This window comes from Populus nigra, chromosome 5 (genome assembly GCF_951802175.1).
Source record: "Populus nigra chromosome 5, ddPopNigr1.1, whole genome shotgun sequence".
NCBI classification, from domain to species: Eukaryota; Viridiplantae; Streptophyta; class Magnoliopsida; order Malpighiales; family Salicaceae; genus Populus; species Populus nigra.
This window is the reverse complement of record NC_084856.1, coordinates 13,004,181-13,015,369: the sequence shown is the minus strand read 5'-3', so window position 1 is coordinate 13,015,369 and position 11,189 is coordinate 13,004,181. Positions and strand designations below refer to the sequence as shown.

The window sequence follows — 11,189 nt, the reverse complement described above, 5'->3', positions numbered from 1 at the left end:
TTCCTTCAAATCTCAAATAAACTCTAAAATACAAATCATACATTAATACAACAAAATTATCATTATAAAACAAGTAAAAAACTTAAATATTCAAGCAAATTATAAATATTACAAACAAATTTTAATAAATTAACTTAAAACATAAATGAGTGGGTTTACTTACTTGGTGGATGAGAAATAGAATAAAAAGGAGAAGCTTAGGCCTTTGAAGAGATGTTATGTCAGTGTTAGCAAGTTGTGGTGGTTGGATTTGTCGAGCTTGTGAAGGTGACTGTTAGAATTCTTGAGTGAAAGGGTTGTTGATTCTTTCGAAAAAAGAATATGAAATGTGTTGTGGAGAGGACTGTTGGGTTTTAACTTCTCTTAAAATCATCAATGAGATTTTCGTCACATGTCATTAATGCCGATAGAATTGTCAATGATTTTTTTTATTTTGTCTTTTTTTTTGTCTTAAGCTACTGGCAAAATATTTTATCACAGTTCTCATCGATAAACCATGATGAAATATTTCTCGTGGTGTATTTGTTTTTGTTTTTTAATTTTTAATTTTCTAGTAGTGCATATTCATGAGTTTGAGGAAAGAATAATTTAAACTTGACAAGAAATTCATTACATCTTAAAAAGATTGATGTAGAATTTTTTGAGAAAAGTTAAAATTTTCTATAATAAAGAAGATTTTTTCATTTAGTAAAATTGACTGACCTGGCTTGAAAGCGGGCTTAAAGAATCAACCTTAGTGAATTTTCACTATTATATATATATATATATATATATATATATATATATATATATATATATATATATTACTGTAATGCTACCAAGCAATTGAGTAAAAATAAAAATAAGTGGATGGGTAGGAATATCAAAATACATAAAAGATTAGTAATAGAATTATTTAAAATAAAAGAATATAAATAAATATTATCATTAATAGTTTTTATTTAATTGAGGCATTCCTATATTAAATATATAATTATTTATTAAGATTTTTTTTTCTTTTTAAGGATTATGATTTTGACCCATTACTATTGAAAATAGGTATATGAGACCATTTAGAGTTTTTCTCATACGCTTTCTGTTCAGCCCTTTCTGACAATCATGAATGCGTACTGACTTACTATGTTTGATATTAATATCCATTACCACATAGTTAGTCTTCTACCTTATTGAAGTTACTATAAATATTAATAACTTAGGCAATAACTTAGCCAATTTATTCATCAAACCTAGTAATATTTCCACTAAAATTTATTACACCAACAATCTTTGTCCACGTATCCATCTGATTCAGTGAGCGTTTGAAAACGCGGTTGTATCTGTGTTTTTAAAAAAATTTATTTATTTTTGTTAAAAATTAATTTTTTTTGTGTTTTGAATCGTTTTGATGCGTTGATTTTAAAAATAAAAAAAATATTATTTTAATATAAAAAATACTTTAAAAAATAACTATAACCACACTCTCAATAAGACTTAACATGCTTATTGAAAACAATATTTTATATTCAGAGTTTCTCAAGTATAAAAAGTGATACAAATGTTTCACAAAATTCTATGACACGATGTATCGTGACCATTGATTTTTTTTTCTTTTTTTTTTCTAGCTTATCTTGTCTTTTTGTTATGCTTTTATTTTTAATCACAGGCTCTAAGTATTAAATATTATACTAGAGTTCTTTTTATTTCTACAGGTAAACCTGATCTATTAACTAGATCTATGATCCTTGTATGTAAGCTATGCTTAATACACTGTTCATTTCAATTTTCCAGAGGAGTATGTTTTCTTTAGGATTCTAAATTTGATAACTATATTTATAAAGATTCGGAGTGTGATGTTGCCTTCAACAATAAATGTTTATTTTCCTTTGAATTCTCTCCAATGTTTTATTTTGTTTATTAACTCTGATTGTTAATGTTCTTATGCTTGTAAAATTTATATTATAATTTTGTAATGTCTTTCAATTACTTTTTTTTTAATTATCGATTTTATTTAGTACTCTAATTAACAAATTTACAGGTTTTTGTTTTTTTTATCTCAGCTAGACTGTGCATTATATGTTCAAATCTAGATAATTTACGAGAGATATTATATTCCTTGTTGACTAACACAATTTTATTTTTCGGGATATATACTTGTTTTTTCAATATGATCAAATAAGGAGAGTAGCATAATAGTAAAGGGTTTGAGATTTGTAAAGCAGGTTTTAAATTCGAGTTAGGGCGTGCACTTCTTGTAAGAGCCTGGGACAGTCGGGTTTTATTCGCTCACCTGTACCCACAAAGTACGCTTTCCGGAAAGTGGAGTTTCTTCGAATCCAAAAAAAAAAGACTCAATCACACAATTGTATAATTAAAAGATCAAACTATAGTTTTTCATTTTGTGGGTTGCAAATCTATATTATGAGTATAGTTATCAAATTCGATCCTACCCGACAACCTATTCAGTTATCTATTGATCCAGATCACAACCCTGATTGAGTTTGTTTATGAAGTGTATGGGAAGTTGACCTAGTCAAACTCAATCTGGTCAAAACCTGAAAGCTCGGTCAACAATTAATTTTTTTATTCTAAATAACATCATTATTTTTTTTAAATAACTCAATAGACTCAAGTCAATTAATGGGTCAAAACGGGAGCTCAATCCATAATTTAAAATTTTTATTATTCAAAATAGCATAATATATATTAAAAAAAAAAAACTCACTCAGGTTAATTCACCGATGCAGTGGTCGAAACCCAACTTTGAGCCTATTCTAATGACAATTGTTATGAAATAAGACACGGTCGCTTTTTCATAAAAATAACCATGGCAATCACCAATTTGAACTATCAGGTACCGAATCTTTGAAACAAAATGAAAGTTAAACGAAAAAAATAAACTAGATTGCCGAAACTTTAACTAGACATCAATGAATGTACTTCCATTTGTGTGGGAATTGTCGATCACGTGATCTATGCATTAAAAATGAAACACAACATGTTCAGAAGTTCAGATGATGATGGCGTCAGGTTGGATGTTTTTGGAATGAACCCTAACTCCTCCATCAGAACTTCCTAAACTTCGAGGCCCCCATGAGAAGAAACGGATAAATTAGCATACGGTGCATATGCAATAATGCCACATTACTATACCAACCATTAAATAGTATAGCTCTTTTTTGTTTTGTTCTTTTTTCCATTGCCCTATGTGTGGATGACGTTGATGTCTAAAATTTAGCAATAATGGATATGAAGAACCGCAGTAATGGAAAACTTGAAATGGATCTCACTTTCTTTGCTCTAGTCAATTTTCACATTGTACATTTGTTTGTGTCAAGGATATCAAGGAAATCAATTATTGTAATCTGATCAAGTAGGAAATACTAGTATATTTACTCGCGCTTCGCTGCAAATCAGACTTTTTTTTTCTAAATTTAAAAAAAAATGTTGAGTATGAAGATTTTTTTGATAATATCATTAAATTAAATCAAGCAATTCAATCTTGAAACCTACCAACCCAACTCCTTGCCAAATCGAGTTTCAAATTAAACTGCGTGAGAGTTGATCTAAAGTGAATTATTCAATTTAATAGTTGTCAGACCCAAGTCGCATGGATCTGATATGGTTGCCAGATCCAAGTAGCTTGGGTATGGCAATCATGCCAAATCCATGCGCCATGCGTTTGGCATTCCCAAGTGCCATGGGTTTGGAATACCCAAGTACTTTGAGTCTGGTGCGGTTGCCAGACTCATGGCTATTGAGACAGATATGGTTGTCAAACCCAAGACACTTGGTTTTCATAAGGTTGCAAGACCTAATTATCTTGGGTCTGGCGCGGTTGCTAGACTCAAGAGCTTGAGTTTGACGTAGTTGTCAAATCCAAGTGGCTTAAGTCAAGGGGGTTGAGTATGGTGCAGTCGCTAGACCCATGACGCTTGGGTCTGGTGTGTTTACGAGACCCAAGTACCTTGGATCTGGCATGGTTGCCAGACCCAAACAACCATACCAGATGCAAGCTATTTTTTTTTTGTCTTTTCTTAGGCTAAAAGTATTATTTTATTGTACATGGAAATTGAAAAAAACCCGAAATACCCTTATCCAACAACCTATCCTTTTTTTATCTTGAGAGCAAAAAAGTATATTTACTATTATGAATATTATAAACCGTCAAAAAAACTCTTGATCAACAGTTCTAATTTTTTACTATTATGAATATTGGTTTGTTCATTACCCTCTAATTTAGGAAGGGAGATTAGGATATAACCGAAATCAAACATGTACTTCCTACAAACTAGACTATTTGATTTTCAAACTTGTTTTCTGTTATTATAATATGATCTCAATTTTTAATATAATTCAAAGAAAATACAAACTTCATCAACTTATTAACAATTCAATGGAACGTGTAATCCATTATAATTCAACTGCATTTATACTCTATTACATGAACATGTGTGCGTATTTAACTACATTATTAGCTGATTCTAACAATATATACAAAATTTCTAATTCGAAAACTTGTCCTAAATTAAATGCAACACATAATTAATTGAAATAATTAATTCAACTTATTTTCACGTTCAACTATTTTAAATAAATCATAATTGATTGTATTCTTAACTAATTTATCAACCCTAAATTATTTGATTCAACAAACCCTAAATTCAACCTAAAGAATTATTTGATTTAAACAAAACTAAATACAAATTAATAGCATTGTAGTATATTTACCTTGGTTATATGATTACAAAAAGGGCTGAGGCGGCGATAATGGTGTTGGCAGCAAATGTAGTATAGGAAATGATGGATTTTCAAACATAAAAACATCAAATGATGCTTAAAGACTATGTTGAGTTTGTTTTGTGATTGTTTTAAGGGCAAAATCTAAGTTATAATGATTATTTTAATAGAGAAGTGAGGGCGTTAGTGGTTTTCTTTTATAAGAGAGAGACAATGTTTGACTTGTTCCGCCCCCGTCCCGGGTTCGACCCTCTATGTGCACGCCTGTCACCCCCGCGGTGCCTAACCTGCCCCTGGGCTTGCAGGATGTCCAGTGAGCCGTGGAGAATAGTCGTGGTGCGCGCAAGCTGGCCCGGACACCACACGTAAATAAAAAAAAAAGAAAAAAAAAAGAGAGAGACAATGTTTGTATATTGCTAGTGTTTAATCTATTAAATTTTAATTAATGTCGCGCTTGTAAAGTGTAAAATCTTAAGTTGTCGCTCTTTAAAAGCACAATATTTAGTTAATGTCATGCTTGTGAAGCACGACATATAGTTGTCACGTTTTAAACGCAACATTAATTAATGGATGTCGAGCATATTTAAAGCGCAACAAAATAAAAAATATATATTATTTGATTAAATCTTTTTCAAACCGTGTCAATCCTCTAAAGTTTCTAAGTTTACCGTGCTAATTTGAAGAGAAAAAAGCCAATGATTTAAGCTTCCCTGTGTATAATGCAATGCAAGCATTGTCCTTATGGTTCTACAGCTAATGCTGAATGACGATCAACTACTCCCATAAATCTCATTATACTAGCTATTGACTAACTCCGAAACAATGAGGTCAAAATAATAGTACCAATTACATATAAGTTTAGCCAGTTATGTTGCACTTTAGCATCCTATGCTCTCCAACTGGGTAATCCAAATCTCATCATAGGTAACTATAAAACGACGGGCTAGCTAATTGTTCATGTATATTTTCCCTTTTATTTTAAGTTTTGAGTTCATATATATAATTGTAGACAAGAAGAACAAAAGGAAAGAACTTATAATCCCTATGTAAGGTTTAGTACAATGATTAATCCAAAAGGTAATTAATTTTCTATGAACATGCTGTAATGGCATGGAAGGTGCAAATGGGATTTAGTTATGACTGAGCCGATCATATAAATTTATTAAATTACGAAGAAAATAATATATATATATATATATATATATATAAAACCCGTACGTGGGGGTTGTGGGTTGGTGAGTGAGAGAGATTTGGTTTATGGAACTAAAAGATAAACTTTTGTCAATCTGTTCACAAAGGTCTCGAATCAAATCATCATTAAGACAAACTTCGTCCTCATCGTAGCAATTATTCCCAGATCCAACCCCATTAGATGGCCACTTCTTGAAAACATATGCCTACTTCTTTAACTCAAGTCTTGTCCACATTGTTGAAACGGTAAAAACAAGAACAAAGTACAGCTGTTGTGTGGATATCCAAGACAAAATCCTACACAGTAACATCTGCTGTAAATGTAACAGAGCATGTAGTGTTGTCTGTGATTGCGGTGACGACCGGTTTCTGAAGTGTTTTTTTTTTTTTAAGAAATATATTAAAATAATTTTTTTAAAATTTAATTTTAATATAAACACATCAAAAATTAATTTAAAATTTTCACGAATACTTTTTTAAAGTAAAAACAAACGGCCAACATTCATCCATGCTTAGGAAACACTTGTAATAACAAGCCATCTAGCCCCTAATTAACAGTCAAACACCCCCTTCACAATTGGTGCTTCAACTTAGAAGCATGAAGCAGAATCTATTATCTTCCCAGAGTTTAGGGGCATTTCCTAGTCCGGGAGGTGCCAGATATCAAGAAAATAAAGGATGGAGTTCAGAGAGGATTCCACACCCATCATCAAGCAGCAGCAGGAGGCATATAAGTGCTTTGACTCCGTTTTACAGTGGCAGGGCTTTGCCTTCTAAATGGGAAGATGCAGAGAGGTGGATATGTAGTCCAGTTTTGGGCTATGGTGTTGCTAAAAGTTCTCAGTGCCATCCTTTAAGGCGTGCCAAGTCAAAAAGTGGGCCTATTAATCTGCCTCCTGGGATTGGTTACTATCATAATTGTTCACCGTCAATGGGGGTTCTTGAAAGTGGGATTGGGAGAAATTTCACGGTGAATTCTCCGTTTTCAACTGGAGTCTTGATGCCTAATGGGGTTGGTGCTCATTATAGTGGAAGTGGAGGTGGAGGTGGGCAAGGTCATGTGGAACGCTTGGTTAGTGCTCTTACTCGGTCTGATTTGGCGAGCGAACCTTCATCTTCCAGCTCTCAAGGTATGACACTAATTGTGCTTTTGTGCATTCGAAAAGTAGATTTTGACAATTTACAATGATAATCATGAATCCATTGAAGGAATGTCACATAATTATCACTACCCCTATCGAACAAGGAACTGAGACATTAAGAAATTACAATAAGCTAGGTCTTCCAAGACCACTGGATTCAGGTTTAAGACCCATAGTAATGCTGGTGGTACGATCACACATTGACAAATAACTTGCAGCACTGTATAATTAGTTCTTTGTTGACTCTGGTTAGACCTTGTTGTATTGGTTTTCAAAAGGAAATGTTATGGGCAGCAAACTGCTTCTAGAATATTTGATTTACCTTGTCATCTGTGGTGGTTGTCTATGTTGAAATGAAAATTGGGCTGGGACGAATAATTGCCATTTTCTAGTTATGACTTACATTTGAGAAGAAAATAATAGGCCAAGATGACCAGGTGGAAATGGTTTCTTGTATCTGTTAAGTGCAAAGAGAAAAAACAAGTTTGCAGATACAGACAAGCTAAATACTACTGAATAAGAATGCATCTGCCAGATGTCTGGAAATCTAATCAGTTGTCTGTGTATATAGCGATATAGCAAACATGTCATTTGAAAAACTCTTGCCATGCATTTGTCTGAGGAACAGTTATAGGAAAAACCAATGTGCTTGTTCAGAGGCTATCTTGTACAGAACGTTCTCATGGTTGCTATATTCCTGTGGTGTTGAGATGTTGCATGATTGTCTCCTCACATACTATTCTGATTAAATGTTCAGATGAGAAACCTGAAGGCGTTGATGATGCAAACAACACAGTTGATCGTATCATTTCAAGAAGGGATATGGCAACACAAATGAGCCCTGAGGGTAGCACCCACTCTTCTTGTAGAGGAAGGTCCTCTTCTCCTCCCTCTACAGATCCTGTACTGGAGCCACAAAGTGACCGTCCTCCTAAATTGGAAATCAGGGAAGTCCAGGTAGATAAAAGAGCCACCGTGATTAGGTGGTCCAAAAGGCCTGGTTCTCGCAGAATTAAGAGGGGACAGCCAGATGTCGAGGAATTCAATCCAAATGCTGCTGACGCTCACTCTTCATCTTGGGATATTTCAGAGGAAGTATCAGATTTTTCCAAGTACGTTCCATTTGCATCATTTTGATTCGTATATGGGTGAGGAACATAAATGTTGACATCACACCACTGCTAGTCCATTCTGGTTTAGAAAGCCTTTCTCTGACTCCCAACATATATTTTGTACAAAAACAAGTGATTACAAAATTAGATTGGCTGTCGGCTTTACTGCCTAGTGAAAATATGTCATGAAATGTATAGGATTGTTGGAGATCAGGTGAAGTTGACCATGGAAGATGTTTTTTTTAAGATATCTAGAGAATTTTCCAATCAACATATGCACATTTTTGAGCTTTCGATGGCTGTCATTTTCCCTGAAACTTGCAGTTAAAGGCAAGCATGTTTTCTTTATCCTATTGTAGCTTTTCCAAAAACCAACTGTTCTTGATGCAGGTTGCAAAGAGAGGAAGCCAAGATCACTGCATGGGAGAACTTGCAGAAAGCAAGAGCAGAGGCTGCAATACGAAAACTTGAGGTTATATAATTTGAAGTGGTCAACATAACTTGTCATAAATCATCAAGAATAATTTGGTGCTAACTAATTACAACTCGTTCTTTCAGATGAAACTGGAAAAGAAGAGATCATCATCAATGGATAAAATAATGAACAAGCTAAGAATTGCTCAGATGAAAGCTGAAGAAATGAGAAGCTCGATGTCAATCAGGCAGGACCAACAAGTTTCCCAGAAATCCCACAAGATCAAGCTCTTTCATAAGCGTGCTCGTTTGACTTCCTTGGGTAGTTGCTTTACCTGCCATGCTTTTTAAATTTCTAGCACTGTTTCCAGTGATACATCCCTTTGTACCAGGAAGCTCTTCCAGGAGTAACAGTTCAAATTTTGTAAACCTCTGCTATCTTCCATTTTACAAATGATGTAGAAACTAGAAACTTGCAGACTTTCAAGTTCTTTTATCTGAAATTCCAGAAAGCGGACAGTACCAGAGACCTAATTTCCTTGTTGGAACTGAGGATGGAATAACATCCTTCAACCTATGTTTAATTAGTCACCCCACACCGGCTATTTGATTTCTTTAAAATCCACCATAATTCAGCTCATAAATTGGCTGAAGCAGCTTCTGATCATGGGATCTCTATCACACGACTTTGCTTCCTGTACAGAATGAAAATATACAGCCTCACTCTAGCCTTTCCTCGATGATTTTGGTAAGGATTCTCGCGTAGGAACCAATTGGACCTTTGATTTACATTTCAAAATTCTAGTCAAACCAGAGAGACATACAAGGTTTCTTGCAGCAGTTACAACGCAAAAATAAATTACTCGAGTTCTGTTATTATATTTTAAAGAACACAAAAAAAACCCCATGACCTTGATATCATGAAAAGAACTAAAAAAATAATAATTATCAATCTTTAGGAATAAAAATGGTAGAATGATGAAATAAATAAAAAATCAATGAAAAAAAGTACTAAAAAACAAAATATCAACAAAACCAAGTGAGGATATAAAAAACCACGAGTAGGATCATGTGGACAAGATAATCAAATAGAAGGCAAAAAAAAAATTAATTTTAAAGGATAAAAAAGCGACTTAAAAAAAAACTTAGGCCACCTGAATAAATGAAGCTCCTTTTTTAAAACGAACAACTTTAAAATTGGCTCGACCTGATTGTTTGACTAAACTGGAAGCATCGCATTAGAAAAGTAGCTACGCTAAAACTTGATTCGACCAAGCAGTTTGACTCATGAATGGGCCGAGTTTCAAAAGAAATTGAGGGAGAATTGATTAAGTGTAAGACTATCAAAAACTCGGGTTGACTTATGTTTCGGTTAGCTCGAAGAAAACATAGTCAAAACTCATTGACTATTTTCTTTTTTTAAAAAAAAAAATGGTATCATTTTAATTGTTTTATATATATATAAAAGATTTGGTTGCTTAGATTAACTCAAGTCAACCCACTCGACCCGTGACCCAATCTTTGTCCATGATTGACTCCTGGGTAGGGCTCATAAACAATAGAAAGAATCTAGGAGACCAAATCTCAATAATTAAAATGTCCAATGATGAAAAAAAAATTAAAGGATAAAAAAATAGCAATTAAAACAATAAGAACCTCATTTGAAAAAAATATTTGAGAGCACAAACAAAAATCTTGAATTAAAGGAAAAATTAAAAAAAATCAAATTAACAAATGAATAAAAAAACCAAAGAATACCAATTTCTAACAAACTCAATGATAATGGATGCAATTTAAAAAACAAATAATAAAAATATAATTGAAGCCAACCCAATTCAACTTTTAGAATTTTATAACACGTATCATGAGATCGGATCACAATATAAAAGTCTAATTTAAAAAATAACAACGTAAAATTTATAACCAACCAAAATAATTAGGGATAAACTTGAAAAAATAAATTAAAAAAGGAAGTGATTTAAAAATATATATATTTAAAAAGAAAGAAAACCAAATTTGACACAAAATTAAAATAAAACAAAATCATAAGGGATGAAATTGAAAAATAATTTCAATCTAGAAAAGAATAAGAATAATTAAAAATAACAATCTAAAGAATGATAATCATATTTGATATAAAAATAAAATGTTAAGAGATGAAATTCAAAAACAAATTAATTCAATAAAGAATTCAAGATTAGATACATCACAATTAAAAAAATGAGGACCAAATCTAATATAAAAACCAAGTGCAAAGGGATGAATTTGAAAAAAAAATAACTTGATAAATAATTCAAGATCAAATACATTACAATTAAAAAAATAAGGACCAAATCTGACATAAAAATTAATTGTAAATGAATGAAATTAAAAAAAAAACACTCAATAAATGATTGAAGACTAAATACATTGCAATCAAAAAATAAAAACATAATTTAACTTAACAAATAAATAACAAGACATTTTTTTTTACAATGGGCATCATGGTTATCTAGGAGAAGAGAGGTGAAAGAGGGAGGGACGAAAACCCCCCAATCAAGCTCTTCCGCATGCCACCTCGATATACAAGCCTCGCCACCATGCTTGGGTTGGCGAGGCGCATCGAATGCCACCT

General features: G+C 32.6%; 1 protein-coding gene across 1 annotated transcript; it reads left to right on the top strand.

The window, feature by feature from the left end:
* Positions 1 to 6,415: 6,415 nt before the first annotated feature.
* Positions 6,416 to 9,109, top strand: LOC133694032 (uncharacterized). The gene is made up of 4 exons (XM_062115449.1): positions 6,416 to 7,037; positions 7,807 to 8,161; positions 8,552 to 8,633; positions 8,720 to 9,109. The coding sequence occupies exons 1-4, from the start codon at positions 6,506 to 6,508 to the stop codon at positions 8,924 to 8,926; spliced, it is 1,176 nt and encodes a 391-aa protein (XP_061971433.1). The 5' UTR covers positions 6,416 to 6,505; the 3' UTR covers positions 8,927 to 9,109.
* The last annotated feature ends 2,080 nt before the right edge of the window (positions 9,110 to 11,189 follow it).